General features: G+C 42.0%; 2 protein-coding genes across 2 annotated transcripts; one reads left to right on the top strand and one right to left on the bottom strand.

Moving 5' to 3' along the window:
* Positions 1-452: 452 nt before the first annotated feature.
* zc3hc1 (zinc finger, C3HC-type containing 1) lies at positions 453-6,472 on the bottom strand. The gene is made up of 11 exons (XM_069700317.1): positions 6,396-6,472; positions 4,563-4,752; positions 3,767-3,869; positions 3,401-3,551; positions 3,193-3,276; positions 2,977-3,104; positions 2,656-2,795; positions 2,253-2,529; positions 1,897-2,097; positions 1,496-1,708; positions 453-1,383 (listed from the first exon to the last, which is right to left on the bottom strand). Exons 2-11 carry the CDS (start codon positions 4,694-4,696, stop codon positions 1,309-1,311), a joined length of 1,506 nt encoding a protein of 501 aa, XP_069556418.1. The 5' UTR covers positions 4,697-4,752; positions 6,396-6,472; the 3' UTR covers positions 453-1,308.
* On the top strand, positions 6,107-13,048 carry klhdc10 (kelch domain containing 10). Its single transcript, XM_069700318.1, has 9 exons — positions 6,107-6,338; positions 8,975-9,196; positions 9,285-9,439; positions 9,592-9,740; positions 9,857-9,941; positions 10,460-10,526; positions 10,608-10,655; positions 10,818-10,957; positions 11,451-13,048. The coding sequence occupies exons 1-9, from the start codon at positions 6,248-6,250 to the stop codon at positions 11,658-11,660; spliced, it is 1,167 nt and encodes a 388-aa protein (XP_069556419.1). The 5' UTR covers positions 6,107-6,247; the 3' UTR covers positions 11,661-13,048.
* The last annotated feature ends 25 nt before the right edge of the window (positions 13,049-13,073 follow it).

The following is a 13,073-nucleotide window of genomic DNA, read 5'->3' as shown; positions in this document are numbered from 1 at the left end:
ATTTTTGAGAGCACATGAATTAAGTCACAGAATTTTGGCCAGACTTATCTGAAAGTGGAAAATATACAGTATTGTAGGATACAAATAAAAACGTAATCGAGGGGAATCTTTTAGAGCTGAAAATAACCCCAAGGATATCATATGACCTCACTAATTACCAAGTTTAGTCATTTATATGCAGATAATTCTAAGGAACATACTGTGTTCGTGTAACTGCCACCGCGACACATCAAAGAGGTTAAGTTGTTTACAGGCTACAAAATGGCTGCCGGTGTGTGAGCGTTGAAGGATAACATGCCACAGCAACTAGATGAGCAGCTTCTCAGTTACATCAATTACCGACAAGCTTTGGTCACTGTGTATGCTGCGACGGTGGGCCTTCAAATATTTGTAAGAGTAATACCGAAATCTATTTTCCTTGTATTTTCCCAGAAGAATGACATGCAAAATCAAACAATCAGAAGAGCATTTTATTAAACCCTTTCAGGAAAGTCTACGAAGATAAAATCACATGCAGGATGGTAAGGGCGATGAAATGTCACAAGAAGGCAAAGGAAGCTCAGGCATCCTAAAATTTGTGTCACGCGGTCCGACCTGCCTGCGACAATCAGGATTTTTTTTTTTTAGCACTGACTAAATAAAAACAAAGATTTAACCACACCAAAATGATTCAGTTTTCTTCAAAGTGAACTCGCATCCACCTTGCTTTTGAGAAAAACAAGTACACGCTCAAAAATAACTTCCTCACAGTTTTTTTTGTTGCTAATCTGAGGTTAATGTTTACCGCTCCTTCAAATGACTCAACATCCAGTGAGGGTAAATATCGTCTTTCCAGTGTAGAGCCATTTGGCTCTTTCTCACGATTTCTGGACTCTTATGTTCCACAGAAATTTCAGACCAGCATGATGCCATTAAAAACTACCGCAGCATGTGAGGCTGATCGTACATGCCTTCCTTATGGCCCATTTATATACCGAGATGTGTTCTATTCCTTGACGACTACTTATGTACACGCATGATGCAAAGCCTCTGAAGGACCCCGGTAGTTGCACACCCCAAATCTTTTGCAGCAGAATACAAATGTTAAAAAAACCCACAGGCATCTTTCACATTTTTTACTGTTCACAGAGACGACACGATGAGCTTCATTTCCCTCCAGAAACCCTTTTGACTGTAAACACGACTTTACGGGATGGCTTACATAAAAAAGATATGACACTGTCATCGGCAATATGGATTCTGTACCACAAAAAGAGGGCAGGTCAGTTTGTCTATTCAGTGTTGCAATACTGTTTTTATACAAACAGTCTACTGAGATGGAGAGGAGGATACCTGCCACTGACGGAATATAGCAAACACCCTTTTAGACTTGTCACGAGGGTCCTGCGAGGAATGAGGAAAAAAAAAAACCAAGTCAAATATAAGGACGATTATAAATCAGGATCATGTTTGACGACTTTGTTATAAAATGTAAAGGTCAGGACTCTTGACTTACCTGTGCTGGACTGCCTCCCTCTGTGTTAGAGTTATTCTTTGTGGGCATGAGGAGGTCGAGAGCAGCTTTCCAGCCCTGCTGATGAAGTGCAGAGCCTCCATCTAAAAAGGAGATGGCCCCCGGATTCACATTCTCCTTTCCCACAGAGATCCAGGGACACCAGTCCCTGTGCTGGGCGAGGGGGTCAAATGCATTCTTGTGAAGGGGTCCATCCTGAAAAAAACAGAGGTTTGTTTGTAATGGCAAATTCAAAATGTAAAACCCAATGAATCTTAAACACAAGTGTTAACAGCATTGAAATAACTCTCATTGCCTTAATGACCAGGTAGCATTGTGTTACTAGTTATTAAACAACACTGAGAACAACAGGGTGTGAAATCAGCAGTGATGTCGGTTCTTACAGGACCACCAGCTGATGAGAGGCACAGGCGTTTGGGTGGGTGCAGGCTGGCAGCGCCTTCAGTCCCAGAGCCGTCTCCCTGTCCTCTGCTGCGAGTTGCGGACCTCTTGCCCCTGGTCAAAGGGCTTGGCAGATCTTCACTGGGGCTGGTTGAGTCTCTGCTTCGGGCACGCAAGGCCACCGGGGAGGAGGTGCCCTCACCCTGTAGCATACATCAAAACAAGGTGAAGCAGCAGCCGGGTGTGTTTTGAGGATTGCATTTACCAACACCACTCATGGAGGGAAGTAGTTCTAATGAAAGTGAACGTGTGCACATAGGCTTCGCGTATTTAGCTGGTCAACCTCTTTAAAGCTTGCCTGTTCAGAGCGGGTGGAGTCCTGGCTCCTCAGCTTCATGCGGCTTGGAGTTGTAACTGTAACAGGGGTGGGTGAGGCAGATGTAGAACGGTCTCCCTGGCTCTCATGGGTGGCTGCTGAGGTAGGACCTGGTGCCTGAACATTGGGGCTTGGGGTGTTTGGTAAGGCGTCTCCTTCACCTCCCATGCCCTCCATCTGGTAGAAGTTCCACAAGCCCACCTTGCGCATACAGTAGGAGCAGGTGAGGATGGGCAGGTTCATGGCGTGTAGAGCTGGGCTAAGATGAAGGAAAACACTTTTTTTGGTCGCATGGTTCCAAATGGTCTTCCGTTTTTTTCCCCAACATCAACAGGTGGCAACATAAATGTCTGCGTACGAGAGGAAGTTTAGGGTTTCATCTCACCTTGCGGCCCAACCACAGACAGAAACAATGCAGGCAGCCACCTGGACAGCCAAAGGTTCAGAACACGGAGTGCCTCCCTTTCTTTTTTGTTCTTCCTCAATCAGCTGCAGTATAACACTGATAACATCCTCTGTCAAAGACTGAAAGGAAACAGTGTAGATTAATCACATTCATCTTCACGTCGAGTTTACATGTTTCTAAAATAAATCTGACTGTCCTTTCCACAATCGCAGTGATGCACTCCTTCTAAGCCTTTTCTGTAAAAAGAATAATGTTCATTATGTTTTGAACTAAAAGGCTAATACTTCTTCGCTGCCTCACCATAGATTTCAGCTGCTCTGGCTTCATGGCTGGCAGCTGCTGTGCAAGGAGACAGGCGCTCTGGAAGCGCTCCAAAAAGCCAGTAAGAAGTGTTGATGGTTCCGCAGCTGGAACCAACCAGAACCGCTCTGAAACAAATGCAACACTTACAATGACCACCATGTGAATAACTCGGGTATAATCATACTCAATGCTGTGCAAAATGATTGCTCTAACCTGGACATGGAAAGTCAGGCCAAGGACAAAACTTCTCATGCTGCGTCTGGAGCTGCCGCGATATCTCTGCAATGCGGGTTTCATCTATTAAAAAAAAAAAAGAAGAAAATTGCTTGACCTTTTATTTTTGGCAGGCTGGCAACATCAGCCCAACCTTGCCAAAATAACGTGTGCCCTGCTTCTGACATTGTCGTTTTCCCATGCTTACATTTTAGAAAGTCTAAAGTTGGTTGTAGGGATGCACAGAGGAAAGCCTGGCAGCTGGAGCACTTGAGCATATCGCAGCCGACGTTCATCCAGCCATACCTGGCGCACATCAGAGGGGACAGGACACGAGGTTTGCCTGCCCATTTCAAGCAGTGCCGCGCTAAGGAAAATGTTACTTGAACACGTTACTTCTGTTAATAAAAGTAGATATCTTTGCATTTTATATACGATTTCATCAAAACGTGAACTACAGACTTATCAAAAATATAGCTCGCCTAGTGCTGCGTTTATTAGGTGACGGGAAGGTTGTATAATGAAATGAAGGTTTGGATGGCTCATACTGGACCGATATGCGGAAAAAGGATATTGAATATGATTCCACCCTTGAGAAAAAAGCTTCTTTGTTCGTTGCTTCGCAAGGCGACTGAGTGTTGCTTTTTACTTCCACGGCTTCAAAATGTCCTTGCCCACTGAAACAAACAGATCTTCAGTTTCCACACACTTTGATGGATTAAAAAAAAAAAAAAAAATGGATACCAGTGATTAAATTTCTACGTAAGGCACATTGTAAGATTCCTAATCACTTACGTTCAAAACCTACACGAGTAAAAGTACGTTAGTATTTTTAAGCAAAACGTGCTTAAAATATAAAAACTGAAAGGACACAATGTACAGACGGGACAAACTTATTCCTGTCTGCTTTACTGTACATGATGTTTTGGATCAATATCACTGTGGACTCCACGTGCATTTTAGTCATTTTAACTACTTTATAGAACTTAACTTAACTTGGAGCAATGCATTTTTTTTTATTTTATTATTATTTTTTTTAATCTTTTCTGTTCTGTATCTCTAAAAAAAAACAAAAAAAACTTTTCGGTCCTCACCCCCCCCACCCCTCTCTGCACAACACAGCAGTTACCACAACAAAAACACGCCCGGTGCACGAACATACCAATAAGCGCAATGAAATACATCAAACGTACTCCCGACGCCGGCTGACATGCTCCCAAACATGCAGAGAGAGACTCGTCTCTTCAAATTACACCCGACGTGAAAGCGGCTAAAACAGAGCTGCCGGGCTAAGTGGCTAACCGCCTAGCTCGCGTAAACTTCTTCTTTCGTCCCATTTCATTGAACGTATTTTTGGATTGCATTTGTACCTTCTGGGAGCGACGTTTGTCGACGACACCCCCTCGTTGAGGAGTTCGCGAACTTTCTCCGGAGAAGCAAGAGAAGACTTGAGCTGATTGGGATTGCCGAGACGATCCCCACGACTGCCGCCGAGAGTCGCCATGATCGGCTCTGAGCGAGGTCCCCCGGAAAATACACCCGGAAAACAAAGGTTCCGCCCTGTGAGACCCAAAGACTTTCACAGTTTGAAGATAAACCGATGGGACTCCTTTTGGCTTATTTATCTAGTAGGAACTATTTTTTTTTAATTTTTTATTTTTTATTAGAGAAGACACCAATGATATCTTTCTCTCCAGAAAGTACAAAAGTATGGTAATAAACAAGAAACTGTATCTGCGTGTTCTTGACAATGTTGTAAAGGGTATATACAGTACATTATATATCTATATATATATATTATATACAAACAAACCAAGAAACACAGTCAACAGTGTTATTGTACTGTGATGGATTTTGCCAGAGGTGAGTTATTGTACAGTCTTATTGCAGTGGGCAGGAATGATCTCCTGTATCTGTCCTAAATAAGAGAAGTAATATAATAAAACTAATAGGATAATAAAAAAAAATACAGGCTAATAAAGTTAATAATACAACAGAAACAAAAACAATAGAATGTACAAGACAATAAAAAGGTAGACGTTGAAATGCATTATAATTATACATATGATAAGAATATAAACAGTGTAAATACAAACATATATGAGATTTAAAAGAAGCTAGAGAACCGGTGTGTCTGAGTTCATAAGGCACAGAATTATATAGTGCAGGGGCTCTGATCAAAAAGCGTGATCAACAACCTGCGAATAACCAGGAGGGACTAGTATCAAGAGAAAGATTCCTCATCAAAGTACCTCTGAGAGATTCTTATTATGGGATCATTAGGTTATTTAAGTTGGAGTGTCAGCGTGAGGATTGAGGACACTGAGATGACGTCCTCTTTAGGCATATTTATTTCTAGTAATTCACATGATTTACTTGTTCCCCAACATGTTTACATTACATATTTACAGAAATATTCACGGGTTGTTTTTCCAATGTTGTTCTGATATATAGTTAGACACAACTGATTATTTCAGAATCTGATTTACTGCCAAGCGAGTTGTCAAACACAAGGAGTTGTCTTTGGTAGTGGTGCACAACAATCAAGTGTCACAAAAGACATTTGTTTTGTGACTCTTTAAAAACTTAAGTCAATGAATTCTTGGAGTTGAGCTGGTAAAGTTAAACTGGGGAGTAATCTCGGTAGGTTCTCTTTCTAAAATCCCAACAAAGCTCTTTTCTTATTTTCAGTAGTTCACAGTGTGAAACTTTGCCCACATTAACCATCCAGCCCTGGAGGTTCAAGCACTTCAGCAGCACTCGGGTAGAAAAAACAACAACAACAACAACAACACCGTTGTGGAGACGAACGGACACGCGCAGTCCCGCCCACCTCTGATGACGCGACGTCCTAATAACAAGCCCTGTGATTGGTCAAGTGTCTCACGGGCCCGGAGGGGGGGCGGGGGGGGGTGTAAAAAAAAAAAAAAAAAAAAATTTGTGAATGGCTTTTCGGAGCTGACTGAAATGTGAAATGGTTTACCAGCACTTTGGCAGATGTTGTTTTTATTCGACGTGACATCCTTCAGGACTGGATTGTAAAAGGGGGGAAACCATGTCGGACCCTGACGGCGCTCGCAGTCGAGAGCAGCTGAATAGATTCGAGAAACTGACAGGCAGGCCGCCGCACGGTGTGACGTTAGCAGGTCGGTCAACAACATTAGCACGGCATGCTAACGAGGCTACGTTTTAACGCGACTTACCGCTTTTCACGGCAGCCCGGCGAACCGGTGCTGCGGGTCGGACCCAACCTGCTCCGCGTCTGTGTCACCTTCGGTTGTCATCAATTTAAGATTTACTCGTGACCTTGCTGTAAACATTACAACCGGGTTAGCAACATTCCGTAATCCTATGTGACTGGCTTTTCTTTTTCTTTTCTTTTTTTTTGGTATTATATATATATATATATCTTGTTAGGGGTCATATTAAAGCTAATGTGCAATATGAAATTAAATACCTGCTCATTTGACTTTTGCATCATTGGAAAAAAAAAAAAGAAGCTGTGCAGATGTGCAGCGGTTCTAGTGTACAGCCGGATTTCACACTGATTACGAGGTTTTACTGAGCTGCAAACCCCCTCGATATCAATTTGTAAAGCTTTTATTCATATTTGACTAAATTCGGGTCGATGTGAATTGCATCGTTATCTGGTGCGCTTCCCATTTGAAAGTATGTGAAAATAAATGTTTTGCCGTGGACTCGATTCCTTAAACGTGAGAGTCGGTGAAGATGCAGCGCACGACGCTGCACATTTTGTGGGAAATCTGCAGAAAAGCGAGGTGACAGAGACTTCGAGTAGCTCCTAATGATTCAGTGAGAGTGGTACCAACAAGACCAAGATGGTGTATTGCAAATTAAACGTTTGTGGCTACAGGTGTCAACACTTTGCAAAACGTGTGCTAAGAAATCTCGTGTGTGAATTTGGCTGAACCACTTTTGGTTCATTGCACATTTTAGTTTTAGTGCTGCTCTACCTCAGCTGTGGGGGACACCGGGCAATGATAGACTCCTGTTTGATGTCTAACTATTTCCTGTTGGTGTTAGATTTTAGTGTTAGATCCTGGTCCTTTTTTGTGTGTGTGTGTGTGTGTGTGTGTGTGTGTGTCACACAAATGCAGTCTTAACAGCTGGCAAACCCCGTCTACAACCCAGTAATCTATAGTTCACAGTCCAGCCTTGGTCACTCAGCCAATGTTGACATGCAGATGCAAAGAAATATGACCGAGATGTCTGATAGTCATCATACAGAAATACATAAAAGATTTAATTTGCTTTTTTTTTTTTTAATTAAAAAAAAAAAAAATCATTAACTTTAAGAACTCAGCTGTTACTGTACTAAATACTTTAGATAATGCTTTTATCCTTGCGGTGGTGCAGTGGTTAGCACTGTCGCCTCACAGCAAAAAAGGTTCCGGGTTCAAATCCGGTCCTGGGCCTTTCTGTGCGGAGTTTGCATGTTCTCCCTGTGCTTGCGTGGGTTCTCTCCGGGTTCTCCGGCTTCCTCCCATCATCCAAAAACATACACCTCAGGTCAGGTTACCTGGCGCCGCGCTCGTGGCAGCCTGCTGCAGCATCTCCCCCCTGAGAGCCCCCCTGCTGTAGTGAAGAAATTTCCCCTCGGGGATTAATAAAGTGTATCAAATCAAATCAAAATCATGCTAGTAGGATTTTGGGCATTCATGTCTCACGTGAGAGGTAAATGAAAGATGTTTAATGTCAGGTTAAACAATGTGATCCTGATAGAAGGGCAGAGACAGAAGTGTGTGCCAGTTTTCTGTCGTGATTCTGAGATTCTTGGTAATTATGACCAAAAAAATGACTTGTGTTGTTACTGGCATCAGATTTGTATCAGAGTGGATGTGTGGTCTCGTTACTTTCCTCCTTTTCATCCTGATCATTGGCTGAAGCATCACAGTTGTAGGTGGGCCTCAGTGCTGTTCTTTGTATTAAACAGAGGGACATTATTAGACCTCATATACCCTGTGTCCATCATGCACTTACTGATAGGAATCTGCTGATCCCTCCGGCCGGATATCTCAGTAGCAGAAATAGTGATGTTTACTTTTCTGTCATTTGCACACTTTTCCTTTATTCCAGATAATGTTGTGCATCTTAACGAATGGTCTACATGATGATACAATACTGGAGGTGCCAGCTTCTGTGTTTTAGCCACAGCACCGTATGATATAAATAGATTTCTTTAAAGTGTCATTTAATTTAGAGTGCACTGCAGAGAAAGAGGCGGAGGAACCTGAATTAAGCTTTTTTTTCTTCAGTTTATTGACTCCAAGCACGTGCATTAAACTGAGATTCAGCTGGGTGTTAACACAGCGCTAATGTCCCAGCTAAGTGTGTGACTACTTTTAAATTAATTACTTAAGTTTTACTCAGGGTGGCTCAATAATAGTGCTGCAGCCTCACACCTTGAACAGTGTGGAGTGTGCATGGTGTCATGGTCAAATGTGTAAAGCCGAAATTTGACTGGGGAGTAGAACAGTTGTCATGTGTTATGACACATGAGTGACTGACTGACTGACTGCGCTACCCTGATACATAAAGAAATATCAGGAGTTTATTATTCTGAGGAATCCCACAGAAACATGCAGGCTCAGTCAGATTATCACAGTGAAGAAAACATAGATGGAGATATTTTAGGACTATGGTTGATCTGATTTCATATTTTTATTTACCTGTAGTTGTAGCTATTTTTGTGTGTGCAATAAATGCACAAGTTGGTGTTTCTCATTGGTCCAGTTCTAACATCTGTTCTGTGTCTTTCCAGGTCATCGTACTCCCCCCGCCCGCAGCGGGCATCGCTGCGTCGCTGACAACACTAACCTGTACGTGTTTGGAGGGTACAACCCTGACTATGACGAGTCCGGAGGCTCAGAGAATGAAGACTATCCGCTGTTCAGGGAGCTTTGGAGGTACCACTTCGCCACAGGCTGCTGGCAGCAGATCCGAACAGAGGGCTACATGCCCACAGAGCTGGCATCTATGTCAGGTGAAGCATAGCACGTCTTGAACATTTAAGATACTTAGTAGCACTTGGCAACAACATTTAAGTATGAAAACTGCGTTTGTTTCTTCAGCTGTCTTGCACGGCAACAACCTCCTGGTGTTCGGCGGCACTGGGATCCCCTTTGGAGAAAATAATGGCAATGATGTTCACGTTTGTAACGTGAAGTACAAGCGATGGTCGCTGCTCAACTGTCGGGGGAAGAAGCCCAACAGAATCTATGGACAGGTAGACATATGAGAACAATCCTCAGCTTTTTCTCGAACAGTACAGTATCCTTAATAGATAAGGGTCATTTGCTTTAAAAGAAGGATTTCTGCCTTTTGATTGAGTAGTTACCTCTTCATTGGGCTGCAATGTCATGACTTTTCCTCCTCCAGGCTATGGTCATTATAAACGGCTTCCTGTACGTGTTTGGAGGGACGACAGGTTACATCTACAGCACAGACCTGCACAGGCTGGACCTGACCACCAGGGAGTGGATCCACCTCAAGCCCAACAACCCTCCTGACGACCTGCCCGAGGAACGGTACGCTGCTGTGATTCATGAAGGCACCACAGGATCTAACCATGCTAGGAATCCTTCCAGTGTGTCAAAACCCCTGGACATGGCTTGGTGTCACAGTGTGTATGTCTGTGTCACAGGTATAGGCATGAAATAGCACATGACGGACAGAGGATCTATATTCTGGGAGGAGGGACTTCCTGGACATCTTATCCTCTGGATAAGGTACGACGCCACTCGTCAAACGCATTTAACCTGTCAGCAAAAACTTCAAATGTTTTAATGAGAAATGTCTGAACAGGCAGCTGAAGCATTTTCTGGTTCATCATATTTTCTCAAGGTCTGGTCTACTTTTCCTCCCTCGCACACTTGGTACCGAGTACTGTGCTGAGGAAGATAAAAGAACATTTCTATAGGGAACAATACTGTAGTTGTAGAAAAGCGAAAAATATCTGCATACTGCCGATAATGCACATAAATACAAACTCAAAGGCTACAATTAAATTCTATACTTCTATACAGTAAGATGCAGTAAAATGCTGAAGGTTAGGTTGACAGTTTTTCTTTTTTTTTTTTTAAACATCTCATCTTTGTTACTATGTAAACAAATGTCAATTATAGTTTTTGTTCCAGATTTCTTTCTTGAACACAAGACAAATCCATCTTAATCACTACTGAAAACTGTCATTTAGGCTCAAGGTAAATATGTATCATGTTTTTGTTTTTTTGTTTTTTTGAAATAGATTCATGCTTACAATTTGGAGACCAATTCCTGGGAGGAGATCAGCACGAAACCTCATGAAAAAATAGGTCTGTATCCTGCACCTCATGATTAGCACAAGCCCCTTTTGTTCTCATGCGCACTATTTAATAGTGTACGTCCTTTGACAGGGTATCCTGCTCCCCGACGATGCCACAGCTGCGTGCAAATACGCAATGGTGAGAACCAAAGAAAGCACTGCTGCACAGACAATATCATTAGATAAGAATACTTTTCAGATTATTTCTATTCATCCTCTTATTTTGGTGTAGGATTTCAAATTGATTCAAGCTCACCTCAATAATGTAATGGTATCTGTTATTTATGTTTCTCTATTGCAGATGTATTTATCTGTGGCGGCTACAACGGGGAGCTGATATTAGCCGATCTGTGGAAGATCAACCTGCACACTTTCCAGTGGAGTAAACTACCAGCAGTGATGCCTGAGCCAGCCTACTTTCACTGTGCTGCTGTCACTCCAGTCAGTACAACACTCTTGTCTAAGCCTCTCTATTTGTTTGTCTCGGTTCAATTGCTAATGTAAGCTGCTTATACATAAATAATATGCATACAGCAACTAAATTACATATTAATTGAAATTGTTAGGATCCTGGTCATATTGTTTGTTCCAAGGCAAATTAAGGGAAGATAAAATATCTACCAGATCAAATAATTTGTATTTCCCTACTGATCTACTTTTTGTTTTGTTTTTATTGGATGGTATTTTTGTCCATTTTGTGGACAGTTGATGCATATTGAAAACTTGTTGAACAAAGGTTACATGTTGGGGTTGGAATTTTTTTTTTTTAAATATCTTTGACTCCATGGCACCCACTTCTCCAAAGCTGCTGGTAGCTCTGGAAACTCCAACATGCCTAGAAACACGCTGTCGAGATTTTGTTCCACCAGTCAGCCGTGATGGACTGTAGGGGTTGCTTGGAAGCTCAAGCCTTCATCCTTCTCTTTGTCCCCAGGCTGGCTGCATGTACATCCACGGTGGCGTTGTGAACATCCACGAGAACAAGAGAACTGGCTCTCTGTTCAAGATCTGGCTGGCTGTGCCCAGCCTGCTGGAGCTATGCTGGGAGAAGCTCCTCAAGGCCTTTCCCCACCTGACTTCACTCCCCACCATGCAGCTGCTCAACCTGGGCCTCACGCAGGAACTCATTGAACGCTTGAAATAGGCGCGGTGGAGCACGAACGGAGGAGTGGAAGGGCTGGGCCGGACAGCGAGGAGACAACGAGACAGCGGTCCAACAGAGCACAGATTTAAATTAACGGCAAGTCTCTCCCTCCCCTGCCTAACGTAGCCCCGCCTTAAAACCAAAAACAATGGGATGCCTTTTTTCGTTGTTTTCGTTCCTTTTATTTTTTTTTTTGTAGTTCCAGTGATGATTAAGAAAATATATGTGGAATGTTTTATGGATTTTACTCGACCCCTTTCCCCACCACTGTTCTTTACATGATGCCTTTGTGTCAAGCTAAGTATGAATTCTTTGTTCCCATCCTCCAAACTGTGACAGCTGGAAATAAGTCATTTTGCCATGTCATGAAGTCAAACACTGTCCACTTGCATTTTTTTTTTAAAGAAAAAAATCTGCTCTCTAGTAATTTTAAAAACTCTGTGCGAAGGAAGAATGCATGTCTCTTTAGTTGAAGGACTAAATCACTTGTTCTGGGGGTATTCACATAAACAGATATTGCTGTTTGCAAATTTTATCCTGCAGATTTTGGAGGCATATCCTTTTCTTTTAATTTTTTTTTTAAATAGATCATACAGACAGACGTGATGACAGTAATGGTTTCAGTCTATAAAAGGTGGTAGACAGTGGTTTTGCTAAAGAACTAGTGTTTTTTGCACATTTTAGCCAATTGAATACAGTTGTCATATACAATTTCCATTAATGCTGACTTGTAGGGTTTTAGTTTTTTTTTTTTAAACAAACTTTTTTGTGACTTTCTTGACAAGACTTTTTATTTGTTTCCTCCCTAAGGTGTAAAAATCAAACACCTCAAAACCAAAAGTTGGGTGAATTAAGTAATCTTATACACTGATTTTAATGTCTGCTTTTATTTTGAAAGTTTTGTTTCCTTTGCACAAGTTTGATCTTAATAAAAGCAGACATGGAGCTCACTGTAATGGTTTACCAACCTTAAGTTTCCAATCTCTCCAAACGATTTCTATATTTACACACACGTACCGTCTGCCTGGAAAGAAGGAAAACATTAAAAAACTTTAATGCCTTGATAATGGTCACGTTATTTGTGGTAAATTGCCTAAAACGCGCAGAAACACTGCGCGCTCTTAATTAGCATGTAAAGATAAGTTTGACTGCTGCCTCTGTTGTTATCTGGACCCGTCTATTTCTAGTTTTCTCAATTATGTTACAAAAATCCTCTGCTGGAAAGGCAGAAGGAAGGTGGGTATCTTCAAGATAATTTATTTTCCATCGTGTTTGCCTGCAGCTTTCATTTGTAAACCAAACCATGCTACACCATCACTGTGAATTTGGTGCTCTTTAAAAAATTTATTTAAAATGCTTTTATTCCAATAAAGACTTAATTGTTTCAACTTCTACTCCCTCTTTGTTGACGAC

Source organism: Brachyistius frenatus, unplaced genomic scaffold, assembly GCF_029030835.1.
Source record: "Brachyistius frenatus isolate BFR_SWC_R1_liver_20210118 unplaced genomic scaffold, ASM2903083v1 Contig_33, whole genome shotgun sequence".
NCBI lineage: Eukaryota > Metazoa > Chordata > Actinopteri > Embiotocidae > Brachyistius > Brachyistius frenatus.
Note: the sequence above shows the minus strand (reverse complement) of the source record. Positions and strands in the feature narration are given on the sequence as shown.

Coding starts and splice junctions, on each gene's coding strand:
- zc3hc1 (XM_069700317.1), bottom strand. CDS start 4,696: ATGGCGACTCTCGGCGGCAGTCGTGGGGATCGTCTCGGCAATCCCAAT. Junction 2,530..2,655: donor GTCTGTGGTTGGGCCGCAAG/GTGAGATGAAAC, acceptor CCTTCATCTTAG/CCCAGCTCTACACGCCATGA. Junction 1,384..1,495: donor AGGGAGGCAGTCCAGCACAG/GTAAGTCAAGAG, acceptor CATTCCTCGCAG/GACCCTCGTGACAAGTCTAA.
- klhdc10 (XM_069700318.1), top strand. CDS start 6,248: ATGTCGGACCCTGACGGCGCTCGCAGTCGAGAGCAGCTGAATAGATTC. Junction 6,339..8,974: donor GCACGGTGTGACGTTAGCAG/GTCGGTCAACAA, acceptor GTGTCTTTCCAG/GTCATCGTACTCCCCCCGCC. Junction 10,958..11,450: donor ACTGTGCTGCTGTCACTCCA/GTCAGTACAACA, acceptor CTTTGTCCCCAG/GCTGGCTGCATGTACATCCA.